The sequence below is a fragment of the Pongo pygmaeus genome, chromosome 8, assembly GCF_028885625.2.
Source record: "Pongo pygmaeus isolate AG05252 chromosome 8, NHGRI_mPonPyg2-v2.0_pri, whole genome shotgun sequence".
Classification (NCBI taxonomy): domain Eukaryota; kingdom Metazoa; phylum Chordata; class Mammalia; order Primates; family Hominidae; genus Pongo; species Pongo pygmaeus.
The window spans coordinates 103,511,004-103,528,560 of NC_072381.2; the positions used below are offsets into that span (position 1 = coordinate 103,511,004).

Below are 17,557 nucleotides of genomic sequence, written 5' to 3' on the forward strand. Positions count from 1 at the left end.
GCATGTGTTAGCAATTGACTGACCTCCATTATGAAGGAATCCGAATTTTTATCCCCTTTAGAAAGTGTGATTTTTGAACAGAGTGCATGCTGATGGTCCTTCAAGCATAAATTAGCTGTAAAATGCACCCCAAATAATGGATTCTTTCCAGTTAAGAAGCAAATTAGATGGTTAAAAAGCACTTAGAGCATTGTGAAAAAGTTAAAACTGTGTTAAAAGAGAGAAAATAATCGGCCCGGCACGGTGGCTTACACCTGTAATCCCAGCACTTTGGGAGGCCGAGGTGGGCAGATCACCTGAGGTTGGGAGTTTGAGACCAGCCTGACCAACATAGAGAAACCACGTCTCTACTAAAAATACAAAATTAGCCGGGCATGGTGGTGGGCACCTGTAATCCCAGCTGCTTGGGAGGCTGAGGCAGGAGAATAGCCTGAACCCAGGAGGCAGAGGTTGCGGTGAGCCAAGATCGTGCCATTGCACTCCAGCCTGGGCAACAAGAGCAAAACTCCGTCTCAAAAAAAAAAAAAAGAGAGAGAGAGAAGATCAAGTGCTATTAGTAAATAGCAAGTAGCAGGATAGGAAAAGTTTAATCCAAGGTACATTTTAAAAAATTGTATGGCAGGCAGCCCCACTCCCAATGTGAAAAGCAATTCTTGCCTATAGTTGCAAAAGAAATTCATAAAAATGCAACAAGGCTTTAAATTAAATTGGCAATATAGTGTTCTCCTCTTTTCCACGGTTTTGCTTTCCATGGTTTCAGTTCCTGTGGTCATCCATGTATGAAAATATTGCATACTATAATATACTTTGAGAGACCACGTTCACGTAACTTTTATATATTATATATAACAATATTACCTATTGTTATACTTGTTCTGTTTTATTGTTAGTTATTGTTAATCTTTTCCTGTGCCTAATTTATAAATTAAAATTTATCATAGTTATGTATGTATAGTAAAAGACAATATATATGGGGTTTGGTACTATCCATGGTCCAGGCATCCATTGGGGGGGATCTTGGTACATATCCGCTGCAGATAAGAGTGGGGACTACTGTATCTTGACAGTCCACAAGAATGGGGTTGCTTCTCCTTTTTTGTGTCTGTGAGTTATGAAAAAATGGGCATAGTGGTGGATTGGAGTATCTCCTACTGGCCTGAAACCTGATTGTTAAAATTTTAGGAATTCTGCAAACTGATTGTTAAACACAGCTATTATTAAAAACTAAAGAACATAGGCTATTAAAATTACATTTTAAAAGCTAATAAATACTTCAAACTCATCACTTCCTAATTATTTTACTACATTTTATTATAATCTATGCTTTTCAAGTTATTTATGTAGGTATATTGTACCTCTGGTTGAAATAATAGAATGGTGTGCTTTTGTACATTTTTTTCCCCAACTCTGTTGATGTCACAGTGATAACTAGAAATTAGCTATGGGAAGAATGTTTACACTACAGAGATTGTCAAATGCCATAAATAGGGCTTGATTTATTATTTCTTGATTGTCTAGACTTAAAGTGATGGAGAAAATGCTGCTAATAAAAATGTATCATGCCTTTAGCTATTATATTGTAACTAAAAAAAAGTATATATTCTTCCATTATTAAAAAATGATTACTTCAGCTAAGAAGTCGCTCACATCATTGACATCAATGACATAAAGAAAAACATCAAGGAATACTACGAAGGACACTTGGAAAGCTGATTGCTGAATATTTGCCAGCACACTGCTGGTCATGGCACAATCGAAATCATTGCTTTGGTAGGAAATAGATAATAATATAAATTTATTCTGATTTTCAGCTACAGGAAATAGTATTATATGTGAGCATTATTTAAGAAAAAAAGGTTGAATTTGTAAAGTCATTAACTGTAGCACATAATAATTGTAAAGTAGATAATTTGAAGCCTTTGATAGGTCTATTGCAGATTAGAAATAGAATCATGGAATTTAGAGTTTCTCTAGTATATGTCAGTCATCCAGCCTTTATATAAATTCTGCTAGAGACAGAGCTCATTTCCTGGTAATAACATTGGAGAAATCTAGAAGTAGAATTCTTTCTTACTTGGAGCTAAATTTTGTTTTCCTTTTATTTCTAACAATTGGTTCTGGTACTGACTTCTGGAGAAACATAGAAACATAAACAAGAAATTTTGTCTCTTTTATAGAGCAACTGATCTTTCAGGTATAAAGTTAGCTGTGGTTTTTCATTGAGACCTCTTTGGGCAAGAATTATACCTTCAGTTCTTTTAGCTCTACATTGTATGACATATTTTCTAGACTCTGTAATCTAAGAGAGTGTTACCTTTTTAAACATCACATCACTATTTTGGGGCTTTTATTGACCTTGTGAACGAAATAAAAGCCTTTAGATCTTTCTTTATGCAAATTGTACAGAAGTCACGTCTTCTGTCTTCTGTTCGATTGTTTAAAAAAAAAAAAAAACCTCCAAAAGAGATCCTTGTGTTTACTGCTTTAAACCTTCATATTGCTTTCAGCACAGCATTTCAGATTATAGAAATGATACTGAATTTTAATTTTATAATTTTTGGTATTTATTCTGTCATTTTTGTGTCAGTTGCAAACTTGATAAGCACTCGGTGTTTGTTGTTTACATCTAAATTATTGTATAAAATGTTGAATTTCAAAGGGCTATGTAATCCTCCTTTAACTAATCTCTAAATTCATTTCTACCTATTATTATTATTTTTTGTTTAATCTTTTGTGAGTCCACTTACCAGTTTTGCTAAGTAATTCCCATTTCATCATTTTATATCCAGAAGTTCATTGTGATATATTTTGTCAGATGTTTTACTTACTGTAATCCAGGCGTGCTATGTCTCTGGTATCCCTTCCTATGAAACACACTTCAGTACTTCTGTCTTTGAAAATTAGGCATTTTTTGAAAAATCCTGGCATGCCTAAATGTTAAGGTCATATTCTTCCTCAAATGGAAGATATAAAATACATGAAGAATGTTGGGCTAGATGTTAACTAAGATACCAAAAGAGAAAAGGAACAAGATAATCACTGGAGATACTTGATGATCAGGGCCACGGTATTACTTGGGCTGAAAGGAAAATAACCTGTGCCATGAGAATAGAGCTTTTTCACCGAGGAAGTATTCTGGACCAGGTGAAATTTTAGGGATCTGGAATAGAGTGGACAGGATGTGTTAGCCTTTTTTCCTCTCTGCCTTCTCATTATCTCCTTCTTTTGAAATGTATGTTGTGAAATGTTAACAGTGTGTGCATCTGCGTGTATGTGGGTGTTCTCTGTTGTGTATAGCACCTCCTTATTCTCTTTGTCCTGAACAAACTTATCCCTACTTCATAGCACTATTTTGAAAATTAAAAGAATAATTCAATATGAAATTCCCTAGCACATTTTCTTGTATTTAGCAGATAGTAGATAAAGGTTTGTTTAACTTTTGTTATATTTCTTCTTGTTAAATTCCATTGAGCAACCATGGTGGAGGTTGTCAGGGAGTTACTAGAGTGAATTGTCTCATCACAGTTTCCTTGGTCTTCTATCCTCCTTCATCCTAGCTAGATCTTGTTTTATTACTGCTGGAAGCAAGGGAAATTGATAGCAAGTCACTTGACTAAATGGTATTAATAGAATAATACTTTTCTCTTTTTCACTACTTTCTCTTTTCTAAGAAATCTTAGATCAAAAGCAACATCTTCTGGAAAGCATTCTCTGATAAGTCATTTCATTTTCTAGCCAACATTCAAGTTACTCTCAGAAATCACTTTATGTATGTATATATTTATGTTGAACAACAACAACAACAAAAAATTAAAGAAAAAAAAAAGGCTGGGCACAGTGGTTCATGCCTGTCATCCCAGCACTTTGGGAGACCAAGGTGGGTGGATTGCCTTAAGCTCAGCCTGGGCATGAGACCAGCCTAGGCAACATGATGAAACCCGGTCTCTACCAGAAATACAAAAACAAACAAACAAAACCACAAAGCCAGGCATGGTGGCATGTATCTGTGGTCCTAGCTACTCAGGAGGCAGAGGTGTAAAGATCGCTTGAGCCTGGGAGGGCTGAGGTTATAGTGAGCTGAGGTTGCTCCACTGCACTCTAGCCTGGGTGACAGAGTGAGACTCTGTCTCAAAAAGAAAAAAGAAAATCTTTTGGTTCAATACATTGTAATTAGTGTCTGATAATTAAATCATTCTTCTCTTGCAGATTGTGGTGGTGCCATGCAGCAAGAAGCAGAGAGATGCATAGTTCGAGCCAGAAGGCCTGACATGGCACTTTATGTACCTAAAGCTCGTAGGGGTGCAGTACTCCTTAAGACAGGTGATGAAGAAGAAAGCTGTGGTTCACCTAACTATGTGGTGAAAGAAAAGCAAAAAGAAAGTTCTCTCTCCCAAAAAGAAGTCTTCAGAGACAAACCAGAGGCTCGAAGACTAAGTATCAATCCTGATAGAAAGGAGCATAATTGTAGACAAGGAAAGAAATCTTCAACAAAATTAAGAATGGACACATGCCTTCAAAAAACAAATAGAGTTTGTTCTAAGAGAGGAACCACTGAATCCAAAGAAGTATTATCCCAAGGACAACAGCAGGGAGCCCCAAATGCTGGGGTTATAACTAATGCACCTTTACAGAAACATTTTAAACCAAAGAAGGTGGAGTGTTTGGAAGTTGACACAGATGTGACAGGACATGAGAGGATACTTCTTTCACAGGCCTGTTCAGAAATCAGTGAGGCTCAAGTTCCAAGCAAACCATTCCAAAATGTGGAATTCTGTGACTTCAGTAGGCATGAACCTGATGGGGAAACATTTGAAGACAAAGATTTGGAAGGCAGAATTGAAACTGATACCAAGGTTTTGGAGATACTATATGAGTTTCCTAGAGTTTTTAGTTCTGTCATGAAACCTGAGAATATGATTGTACCAATAAAACTAAGCTCTGATTCTGAAACTATACAACAAAGCATGCAAACATCAGATGGAATATTGAAGCCCAGCAGCGGAGGCATCACCACTACTTCTGTTCCTGGAAGTCCAGATGGTGTTTTTGATCAAACTTGCGTAGATTTTGAAGTTGAGAATGTAGGTGGTATAGCTAATAGTACAGGTTTCATCTTAGATCAGAAAGATACAGATTCCATTCCTGAAACTATGGGTCACATCTCTCTGTCAGAGAGCACAAATGACACTGTTAGTCCAGTAATGATTAGAGAATGTGAGAAGAATGACAGCACTGCTGATGAGTTACATGTAAAGCATGAACCTCCTGATACAGCTGTCCTTGCTCATGAAACACATAGAGATAATGGATTTAAGAATGAAGGTGACATTACCAATAGAGCATGTATGATGGACACTACAGGTATGTCCTGTAGTGATCATGTAACTGTTGATAGCCCTTATGTAGTTGCAGTTAGAATAGCTGATGAGACCTCTATTAATACACGAAGTTTCTCAAAGTTTATAGGAATGAGTACAGATGCAACCCCTCTTCATGTAGCTAGAAGTGGAAATGACACTAAAAATTTCAGCAACCTGACTGCTTGCTCAGATATTTATGCTGAGAGTATTTCATCTCGTTTTACAGAGTCAACAGGAAAGTTGATAGAGAGCTTGTCAGATTGTGCTTCCTCCTTACCTATAAAAAAGATTGCTGATAGTAATTATAACACTCTTTTGGACTCTGAACTCAGTATGTTAAATGGGACAAAAGTTCTTTTAGACAGTGCCGTGGCCATTGATCTGGGTAGTACTGGTGATACAACAGAAGCATTGCACGAGCTAAGAACTGCCGAAGAGTTCAAAACAAAAGAGCAAGATGACTCAGAGAATATAGAATTTGGTGTATCTTTTCCTGATAGGGAATCATTGTCTATGGAAACATCCATCGAACCAAAAGCAACTGAAACTTCTCACACAGAGGGAATTACTGCCGTTGAGGAGAGCTGGGAGTCTATGTTTAACGACGATGGTGACTGCCTGGATCCACGTCTTCTACAAGAGGTATGTTTAATTGAAATTGCTTGATGCTTAGACAGTTTATAAATTAGGATTTCAGTGGTAATTTTGATAGACAGTGATGCACATTCACTGATATTTAAGAGTTCCTGCAATAAACTAATAGGCTTGTAGATTAAGAAGAGAATATCTGATAGATCTTTAAAAAATAAAATATACAGAATTGAGCTATATCTATAATAGCCAAGCCCTGAGAGATTTTATTGCATAAAGACGAATTTAATGGATTTTAGCTATCTGTTGAGGAAATACAAAGGAAAACTTCTTCAAAAAGGTTTTTCTATGTTGACAAGGTATCTTTTACATGGGCCTATTTAAGGGAAGGAGAATAATTTATTACTATTGTTATTTATATTTTATTTTCTAGTGGATGTTGGAGTGTTAGACACTGTAGAGGGAAGGAAGTAGAGAAAGGAAGGGTAAAATACAAGAAAGTAGCATTGTTTTTTAAGGAGTTTATACTGGGTTAAATTGAAGAATGAATTACCCATTTAGCATAAATAGAAGATGTAAGTGAATAATGATATGCTGGCCAATTAGAATTCATAAGTAAATGTTAGATTTGAGGCATCTTAGAAATTACTCAGTTTAGTCTTTTTGTTTTCTTAATTTAAATGTTTACTCTGTATCCAACATTTAAATTCCTTACCATAAATAAGAATCACTGGTTTTAAGTAGTAGAACACTCCCTCTTTCCTTCCCTATAGTGGGTTCACATAACTTTTGCCTGGAAGGGAAAACATTATTTTCCTATAAGAGCACCAGTTTTATAAATGAGGAAGTTGAAGCTCAGTGGTCACACCTTTAGGAAAGGCAGAATCAGGATTTCAGTCTAGTTCTGTCTTAATCCAATGTTTATGTTCTTTCTATGAGACTATTTCCTCACCTAAAGAATTTCTTTTGAGACATTCCAAAGACCCTTTTGAATACTAAGTGATGAGTCTTTTGTTTCTGAGAATTAAGCTAGAAGTATAGAAAAATTATCACATGCCTGTAAAAGAGCCACATAATACTGAAGAGGGCGGTCCATTGGACAGAACTGACTTTCCAATACCAAGCAATCCCACCTCGTTCGTGGGAGCTGTTTGCACAGAAAGAATTTCCCTGTACCACAAACGAGCACATCCTGTCAGGTCAGGAAACACTATATCTTAAACATTCCTTAGAACAAAATATAGAGCGGAGAATATCTATGAATGAGCATCCATGAGCCCCGTGAATTACATGCAAAATTGTATGTACGTATGTGTGTTTTTTCATAGCTTTCATCAGATTCTCAAAGGCAGTGATTTCCAAAGTATGGTCCCTAGACCAGCAGCATGAGTATCACCTAGGAACTTGTTAGAAATGCAAATTATTTAGCCCAGCAAACTGTCTATTTACAACTTTTTCAGGGGATTCTGATGCACATAAAGCCTAAGAACCCTGCTCAAAGGTAATACACTTAAATCTATATCAGAATGTAAGTGGGGAACTACAAATGACTGTCAGCCCATAATTAGAAAAATACTGTTCAGTAGAGGTTTGAGATCCAAATCAGGTTAAGAAATAATAAGGTGGGAAGCTAGGTGAATATAGAGATGTTATTAAGAATTAAAGCATTGAGAGAAGGCTTTAGTCTGAGAAAAGAAACTGTTCGCAAGAGTTGGTGAAAGGACTGCATGAGGAATAGAGAGCACATGAACATGGAAGAGGGATGAACAGCTTCCTCCAAAAGAAGAGCATGGCTCTCATGGCCTTTTACACATGGTGTAGTACTCAGTAAATATTTATCCAATGGATGGAGTTGATAGGGCAGAGTTGGGGGCTCTGTCTTTTTAGGGTGGCCTCCAGGGGCTTTCAAAACATCAGGGGCTGGAACTTGGACTCGGTGGGGTAGCTTATGGATATAGCTTGTGTATTGGAAGAGGGGGAGTTCAGGTGTACAACTCAGTTTTTCAGGTCTTTCCAGTGTTTAGAGTAGGTGTAAAATAATTTAGGCAACAACTCAGTATTTTGAGGAGCATAGTAACATAAAGAGGACATTGGGATGACCTAAAGCTGGGATTGGGAGGAAAACAGAGAATATAGTATTTTAAGCTGAAGATGGACAGTGTCTGGGTGTTGTGTTTGGCTTATGTTTGGAGGTACTTGGAAGAGAGTAGGGTCTGTGTTGAGGAATGAGCATAACTGAGAGCAGGAAGGAGGGAAATGGATTGAGAATGCAAGTAGCAGATCCAACTCCAAAACTATGGGCTCCTCTGCTTTGGGTTTTAGAAAATGGAATAATGATAATGTTATTAAAAGATGTCACAAATCCAGCAACATTAATAGCCCTTTGATGACTTCTAGTTTATTATTTTTATTTCTCCAAACATACTTTATTAAGTGCTAAAGCAGAGTGAGTGCCTGCCTTCCTTGAAAACTTTCCAACTGAAGGTTTTTGGCTATCATCCCAGCTGGCCTGTTTCTTGATTGATAACAGCTAGACATATGGAGGTATGTCTAATACTTCTAATAGTCAGGTATGCTGTAGAGCAAGGTGTGACAGCCATTGGCTTGTGAAGCAATTTCCTGTGACATTTGAACCTCTAAAACTGCCTCAGGGGGTTAGAGTATAAGTAGGTCATTATTGAGCTTCCAGAACTGCAACTCTTGATGAGTCTCCAAGAATCACACTTAGTCTCCTAAAGCCACGGTATGGAATGCCCAGAAATTTAAGGTGGTAGTTGATGAAGGAGACGATATTGGCATGATTTTTTTAGCCCTCTGAATTCTTGGTAGAAGAACACAGGAGTTATTGTTCATTAGAAAATACTATCATAGCCGTACTGCCATCTGTACTGATCATCAAATCTATTGGTAGGAGGATTAATGGGATACCAAGAACATAACATTGATGTTGATAGATACCAGCATCTGTCACCTTCATTGTCATTTCTGGCACTGATTTGAATTTTTAGGTAGGGGTAAATATTTAAGTAGGTATCTCCTAAATTTTTTAAGAATTTGAGGCCTTCCTTTGGTTGCAGAAGTCCACTAATATTATACCACCATATTCTATAATAGTATGTAGACCATAATGGGTAAGAGAAGAGTAAAAGGAATACCATCCTTTCCCACCCATCTTACTTCTCTGTGTGTGCTAACTTACATTGTTATACTGTCTCTGTCTCCCTATAGTCTTTTGCAAAAATGGTGTCCATGTTAAGTGGAAAACCCAAAACTGAAAGGAAAAATTTATAATCCAGTCACTAAAAGCAAATTGTGTAACATACAAAGAGAGGAAAGCCCTTCATATCCCAACCCCTCGAGGCCTCATAAATAGTTGGTAGCCCATCACCTTTCAGTTAAATAGCAAATACTGAACACTTAGAGTTTGATAAACTATAAATCCCTAATAGCTAGATATATGTTGTTATCACTACTATGTTAAAGGCACTGTGCTGGATGCCATCTTTTGCTCTGAAGTTGTTCATGTTTTATTTGGAGAGACAGTATGTAACTATGTGACTAGTCCCACAGCAATCTGCAGGGAAATTAATATAAAACAACCTTATAACAGATGTACTAAAACTGTATTTCATTGCCTGATAAGTGACACAGAATATGACTTCAAAAGGAGATTAGAGGGATAGGACGGGGGAAAAAGAACAAAAGGGGATTAGATCCCCCAGTGCTAGACTGGTTGATGCAGTTTCATGTTGGTGAGGCTATAGAATTAAACAAGAGATTATAGTTCCCACTTTTACTATGCTGTTCTGTTTCTAACTTCTGTTTTCTATTCTATTTTTTAAAAATGTATTTTTGAGTAGTTTTAGATTTATTTAAAAAATTGAACAGAGTACAGAGTTCCCTTGTACCCCCTCACCTGTCTAGTTCTAATTTTTTTCACAGTATCTTTTAATAGTTCTAGCTCATTTTAACAGATTTATAATTCATATTTTATAAAAATGTCTGAATTGACATGTTATTGACTGCCTAAGTGGGGATTTATAGACTCACTTTCCAGATGCTGTATATTCTAATGCAGTCAGTTGGGACATCCAGTGAAGAATCTGAGTGAATTATGTACTCTGTTTTTATTGTTCAGTCCATTAGTGAATGATGACTAGATCTCTGGTCCAAACAGAAAGAGGGAACATTAAGTAGATTCCATCACTCATAGTTTTTGTTTTTGTAACCAGGTGACTCCTAAAATTAAAAATCTCCCTTCTGAGCTCTGTTATATTTGTTGCATAACATTTTTTCCTCAGAATCAGCATAGAAGCCAGCAGCATTTTAATTTCTGATCCTCTTTCAAAACTGGAGAAAGGTGAACAGTTCTGGGCCTGTATTGTCAGTACAAGGAAGCTTTTATTTGAGAATTCTTGTCTGAAGATTCAGATTCCTAGTGTACCTTGCTCTGTCCTTGGCAGTGCTTGTTTCAGTGAATTCCATGAGATACGGCATGTATGGTTAGGGCATTTTTTAATTTGTCAGGGTATATATATAGTAAATCATAAAATCTTAAATTGATTTTCTTCAATGAAAGTGAGTTAACAAGCAGTTAAGTGGAAGAGAAAAACAGAAATGAAGAGCTTGAATAACCTCACCTACATAATTGAGAATTGATTATATGTAATTCTATGTAAATAGATTTTTGAAGCAACTGTAGTAATTTTACACCACCAACTTGTGCCCAAATCTTGTTGTCCTTGTCCCTGTAACCCCCAGTGCCTCTCATTTAAATTTGTTATACCTGTAACTGTAAAGTGGTTTATTATGTTTAATTGTGTTTAATTAAAAGTACCCATGAAAATGTTCTTATTCCTGTCTTCCAAGATGAGCCAGAATTTATATTATAGTCCTTGACATATAAGGACTCAGAGCTAGAGCTTTATCCTGTCTTAGAGATAGAACTGCACAAGTCATTTTTTAAAAGTGTAATGTTAGCATTTAAAATCATTTCTGAAAATAAGTCTCATTAGTTCCACAAGACTATCAACTCCTTAAACATTGATTTAGCAGTCTAGTCTAGCTCTAGTCTAGTTTAGCCTACAATCTAGTCTGGCCCCTTCTTATTTTATAGATAAGGTAACTAAGGCCGAGAAGGGTTGTAGCTAAAGTAAGTTCATGCCAGAGTTGGCGTTAGAATCTGTGCTTCCTGGTTTCTAGCCCTGTGCTCTTTCCATGACATTAAGCCTTTGTCTCTACCTGACGGGTCTCAGCCAGTCAACAGATATTGAACGAATATTCTGTGCCCAGCGCTGATCTTAGTGATGTTGGGGGTAAAAGAGAAGGATAACAATATTTAAACAGTGTACAGTCTTGTAGAATAATGAGACTTATTTATTCTCAGGAATGACTAGAAAAAAAAGTATTCTATTTAAATGAATTGGAAATGCCTTTGTGAAATATACCATTATTTTATTACTAAGATAGAAAAAACTTTGACACAGTGCTTTTCCCTTAGAATTTTAATTTTATACATATTGAAACAACTCTCCTAAGTAGACATAAATTTTTTTATCATATTTCATCTTCATACATAAAAAATGTAGTAAAATAAATTGTTTAAGATTTTCCTAATACTTCACGTTCACAATCCAACTCTTTCTAATAATTTGTTGATTCAGCCACTGATACTGATGCTTTTCTATTCAGGCATCCATTTTGCCATTAAGAACTTTGATGATGCAGCATTTCTTAAAAGAATACATAAAAGAACCAAAAATCTTTGTTGCAGGATTCTTAAGACACCTTTGCACTTGTATAGAGCTGTTCTGATATTTAGAATTTTCCTCCACATTATTGACCACCCTTTCTGCCAGTTTTGGTATTGGTGCTTGTGATACACATGTGCGGGAAGCAATAACAATATGTTGATTGTGATGCGTCCTAATGTCAGTGATGTTAAAATGTGAAAAAAAGGATGTATCTTAGAATTGATGAAATGTATATATCCAACTACTAAGTGTTAGGAAATAATAATATAGGAAAGGAAAGATCGCCAAATTGGAGTAAATTGGGAAAGAAGCATCAAGAGGAGTTAAAGATTGAAGCTGGATCTTGGGAGAAGAAGAAACATGAGCAGAAAAAGTATTCCAGGTTGTGAGAACAGCTTGTGAAAAACAGAATCAGAATCAAGTCCTAAGTTTGTCACTATCAGAAGTTTAGATGATTTATTTTGAAATTTTGTTTTCTTTTTATAATTTATTCTGAATTTTTTTCATGATTTATTAACCAGAGCAATTAAAGTTTATTGGTAAAGGGAAAGAAAAAAGTATCAATTTTTTCCCCCAATTTTAGAGTGCCATTTAGGATCATTTAAAAAATATATGTTCTTACCTTAGCAGGGTAGCTCACACCTGTAATCCCAGCACTTTGTGAGGCCAAGGCAGGTGCATCGCTTGAGTTCAGGAGTTTGAGACCAGCCTAGGCAACATGGCGAAACCTCATCTCCACAAAAAATACAAAACTTAGCCGGGTGTAGTGGCATGTGCCTGTGGTCCCAGCTACTGGGGAGGGTGAGGTGGAAAGATCGCTTGAGCCCAGGAGGCAGACACTGCAGTGAGCCAAGTCATACCCCTGCACTTCAGCCTGGGCAACAGAATGAGACCCTGTCTCAACATACATATATTTGTTGTTGTATAAATCAAATAAGTCTTGGGTTTTTTTGTTCGTCTGTTTTTTAGGTGGTGGAGGTTGAGACAGAGTCTCACTTTGTTGCCCAGGCTAGAGTGCAGTGGCATGATCTTAGCTCACTGTAGCCTCAAACTCCTGGGCTCAAGCAATTCTGCTGCCTCACCCTCCCGAGTAGCTGGGACCACAGGTGTATGCCACCACACCTGTCTAATTTTTTAAAAAATTGTTTTTTGTAGAGGAGGGCTCTTGTTGTGTTGCCTAGGCTGGTCTTGATCTTTCGGCCTCAAGTGATCATCTCACCTCAGCCCCCCAAAGTGTTGGGATTACAAGTATGACCCACCAGACCCAGCCTAGAATAAGTCTTGTTAAGCATGCATTTGGACAAAATAATTAACTTGAAGCATGTGCATTTTATTCATTCTATAAATATATATTGACTGCCTAGTTTGCAAGATAATATGTTCAGTGGGGGAATATAGGAATAAATATGACATGTCAGTTATAGTTGAATTTAAAACCAAAATGTTGGTAAGGAAATTGAAACTCCATCCTTCCTTTCCAGCCTTATTTACTAGAATAAAGTTATTAGTTTGCTAGGGCTGTCATAACAGAGTTTTATAGTTTCAGGTCTTATGTTTAAGTCATTAATTCATTTTGAGTTGGTTTTTGTATATAGTAAGAGATAGGAATCTAGCTTCATTCTTCTGCATATAGACATCCAGTTTTTTCAGCACCATTTATTGAAGAGGGTGTGCTTTCCTCAATGTTCTTGGTGCCTTTGTCGAAAATCAGTTGGCTGTAAATGCGTGAACAGAATAGGGTTCTCTATTCTGTTCCATTGTTCTGTATGCCTGTTTTTATACCAATACCATGCTGTTTTGGTCACTACAGCTTTACAGCATTTTTTGAAATCAGGTAGTGTGATACCTCCAGATTTATTCTTTTTGCTCAGTATTGCTTTGACTATTCTTTGTCTTTTGTGGTTCCATTCAAATTTTAATATTGTTTTTTCTATTTCTATGAAGAATTGTCATTGGTATTTTGATAGGGATTGCATTGAATCTTTAGATTGCTTTAGGCAGTATGGTCATTTTAACAGTATTAATTATTCCAGTTCATAAGCATGAGATGTCTTCCGATTTGTTTGTGTTCTCTCCAGTTTTCTTTCATCAGTGTTTTATAGTTTTCCTGGTAGAGGGCTTTCACGAAACTCCTTTGTCAGATTTACGCCTAGGTATTTTATTTCATTTTTTGTATTTATTATAAATGGGATTTCTTTCTTGATTTTTTTTTTTCAACTAGTGCGCTATTTGTGTACAGAAATGCTGAGTTATATTGGCTGACTTTGTATCTGGTAATTTACTGAATTTCTTTATCAGTTCTGAGAGTTTTTAGTGGAGTCATTAGATTTTTCTATAAGATCATTTCATCTTCAAAGAGATACAGTTTGACTTCCTCTTTTCCAATTTGGCAGCTCTTTATTTCTCTTGCCTGTTGCTCTGACTAGGACTTCAAGTACTACGATGAATAAGAGTGGTGAATGTGGACATTGTTGTTTTGTTCCCGTTCTAGAGGAAAAGTGGAAAGCTTTTCCCATTCATCATAATGTTAGGTGTGAGTTTGTCATATATAGCCTTTATTATGTTGAGGTATGTTTCTTCTATTTCTAATTTGTTGAGGGTTTTTATCTTGAAGGGATGTTGAACTTTATCAAGTGCTTTTTCTGTATCTGTTGAGATGTTTATATGGGTTTTGACCTTCATTCTGTTGATGTAATGTATCACATTTTTTACAAAAATCTTCAACAAAATACTAGCAAACCAAATTCAACATAAAAAAAAAAGATACCATGATCAAGTGGGGTTTATTCTAGGAATGCAAGGATGATTCAACATATGCAAGTCATATGATGATTTGACCATGGTTAGTCTAGCTGGTGTTTTATTGATTTTGGTTTTTGTATTAAAAAAAGCTTTTGTTTCATTGATACTTTGTATTTTCTTAGTCTCTCATTTAGTTCCAATGTTATCTTTATTAAGTCTTTTACTAATGTTGGGTTTGGTTTGTTATTGCTTTTCTAATTCTTCGAGGTGCTTCATTAGGTTGTGCTGATGAGAATGTATTCTGCAGTTGTTGGATAAAGTGTTCCAGTAATGTCTGTTAGGTCCATTTGGTTTACAGTGCAGTGTAAATCCAGTGTTTCTCTGTTGATTTTCTATCTAGATGATCTGTCCAATGCTGAGAGTGGGATGTTGAAGCCCCCAGCTATTATTGTATTGGAGTCTATTTCTTCCTTTAGATCTAATAGTATTTGCTTTATATATCTGGGTGCTCTTGTGTTGGGTGCGTATATATTTACAATGTTATGTCATCTTACTGAGTTGATCGCTTTATCATAGACTTTTTTTTTTTTTTTGGAAACTCTGTCTCCCAGGCTGGAGTGCAGTGGCATGGTCTCAGCTCACTGCACCCTCCTCCACCTTCTGGGTTCAAGCGATTCTTCTGCCCCAGCCTCCTGAGTAGCTGGGATTATAGGCGCATGCTGTTATGCTCAGCTAATTTTTGTATTTTTAGTAGAGACAGGGTTTCACCATGTTGGCCAGGCTGGTCTTGATCTCCTGGCCTCAAGTGATCCACCTGCCTTGGCCTCCCAGGCCCAGCCAGGCCTTTTTAAAGTTGTTGACTTAAAATCTGTTTTATCTTATATAACTACCCCTGCTTTGCTTTTGGTTTCTGTTTGTGTGGAATATATTTTTTCATCCTTTTACTTCCAGGCAATATGTGTCTATAGGTGAAGTGTTTCTTGTAGGCAGCATATAGTTGGGTCATGTTTATTAATGTGTTCAGCCAAATTATATCTTTTAAGTGGAGAATTTAACCTGTGTACATTCATGGTTATTATTGATAGGTAAGGACTTATTCCTGTCATTTTATTGTTTTCTGTATCTTTTGTGTCTTTCTTCCTATCTTATTTATCTTTGCAGTTTGATGGTTTTCTGTGGTGGTAACATTTGACTTCTTTCTCTCATTTGTGTCTGTTCTGCCAGTGAGCTTTATGCTTTCATGTGTTTTTATGGTGGTAGATAGCATCCTTTCACTTCCACGTGTAAGATTTCCTTAAGCATTTCTTGTAGGTCCAGTCTCATGATAATGAATTCCCTGTTTTTGCTTGTCTGGGAACAACTTTATTGTTGTTCCCATCTGATGGGAATCCCTTCTATATATCCCATCTATGTAACTTGAAGGTTTTCTCTTGCTGTTTTTTAGAATTCTTAGTCTTTGACTTTTGACAGTTTGACTACAGTGTGCCTTGGAGAAGACATTTTTGGGTTGAATCTGTTTGGGAATCTTTGAGTTTCCTATATTTGGATGTGTGTATCTCTTGCAAGACTTGGGACATTTTCAGCTGTTATTTCATTAAATAGGTTTTTTGTGCCTTTAGCCATCTCTTCTCCAGAACTCCCAAAATTTAAATATTTGTCACTTTGTGATGTCCCTCATTTCACGTAGGCTTTCTTTATTCTGTTTATTTATTTTCTGACAGGGTTATTTCAGAGGGTCTGTCTTTTAAGTTCAGAAATTCTTTCTTCTGCTTGATCTAGTCTACTATTGACCTCAATTGTATTTTTTGTTTCATTCATTGAATTCTTCAGTTCAGGATTGATTTAGTTCTTCTTTATGAACTCTCTGTTGAATTTCTCATTGAGGTCATGAATTGTTTGTCTGATTCCCTTGTATTATTTATCTATGTTTTCTTGTATTTCACTGATCTTCTTTAATATTTTTGAATTCTTTGTTAGGCATTTCATAGATTTATTTTTCATTGAATAATTACTGTGTTCTTTTGGAGGTGTTATGTTTCCTTGCTTTTTTATGTTTCTTGTGTTCTTTCATATCTGTGCATCTAGTATAATAGTCACTTCTTCAAATTTTATGGATTGGCTTTCTTAGGGAAAATACTTTTCCTATAGATATATCTATTCTTTTGGTTGGGTCAGGCACTTTGGTTTTGATTCTGGGTTGGTACAGTAGCATAGTTTCTGTATGATTTCTTGGGCTGTAATCAGTCATTTGTGTCTGTGAGTTTTTCAATGGGTTAGGCTGTGGTGGTTAGTGGAAGCTGTAGTAGAACTTTGCTGGGGATGAGGACACCAGGTAGAGGCCAGTCCTTGGACAACAGCAGGCTGAGTGTGCTGATCCTTAGGGCTTCAGGCAAAGTTCTGTGCACCAAAGGTAGTGAGTCTGGACAGGCTGATCCTTAGGCCTCCAGGCATTTTACTTGGGTGCCAGCAGTGGCAACAGTGTGCTGGGTGAGCATATGGGTGCTTGGGCTCCTGGGCAATGTGTTTTGGTGATGGTAGGAGCAGCAGTGGGCTATCCCTCTGGCTCCAAAGCAGCACGCAGAATAATTATGCAGGTGGGGGGTTGGGGCGGGTCAATCTCCAGGCTCCCTGATGTTGCACTTGAATGCAGGCTGTGGCGAGTGGGGCAGGCTAATCCCTAGCCCTCAGACAGCGTGCTTGGGTGCCACTCGTGGTAGCAGCGGAAAGCTGTGTAGGCTCATTCTTAGGCCCCAGGAAGGTGGGCACGAGTGACAGGTGGGCAGGTCTGCTTTCAGGTTCCCCTCATGGTGTGTGTGGGTGCCAGTGGCAGCAGCTAGGAGGGGCATAATGTAGCATATATTTTTTTGTCTGTGGGGAATAATTGGCATGTGACTTCAGAATTTCTTGTTTTTTCCTTTTATATATTGAAGAACTAAGTATTAGATAAACAGAAAACAAAAAATAAAAACTCAGTGATGCATGCCTTGTTGATCTTGTGCTCTCTCCCCTATCCTTTTATCCCTCTGCAAATAGGCATCAGGGCAATAACATCATTACTAGTTGGGTAATAGTTTATAGACTTGTTTTCAAGACCAGACTGCTAGGCCCTAA

At 36.9% G+C, this 17,557-nt stretch overlaps 1 protein-coding gene across 14 annotated transcripts in view; it reads left to right on the forward strand.

Annotated features, from left to right (window-relative positions):
- R3HCC1L (R3H domain and coiled-coil containing 1 like) overlaps positions 1-17,557 on the forward strand; it is a 107,217-nt gene that overhangs the window by 69,288 nt on the left and 20,372 nt on the right. For 11 of the 14 annotated variants that reach the window (XM_063670123.1, XM_063670132.1, XM_063670122.1 and 8 more), the window contains one exon: positions 4,207-6,002. In XM_063670123.1, the coding sequence (XP_063526193.1) occupies positions 4,221-6,002 (1,782 nt within the window). In that variant the 5' untranslated portion in view covers positions 4,207-4,220. Of the gene's footprint in view, positions 1-1,631; positions 1,771-4,206; positions 6,003-17,557 lie in introns of all 14 variants that reach the window. The other 3 variants (XM_063670131.1, XM_063670126.1, XM_063670127.1) reach the window with 1 other exon arrangement.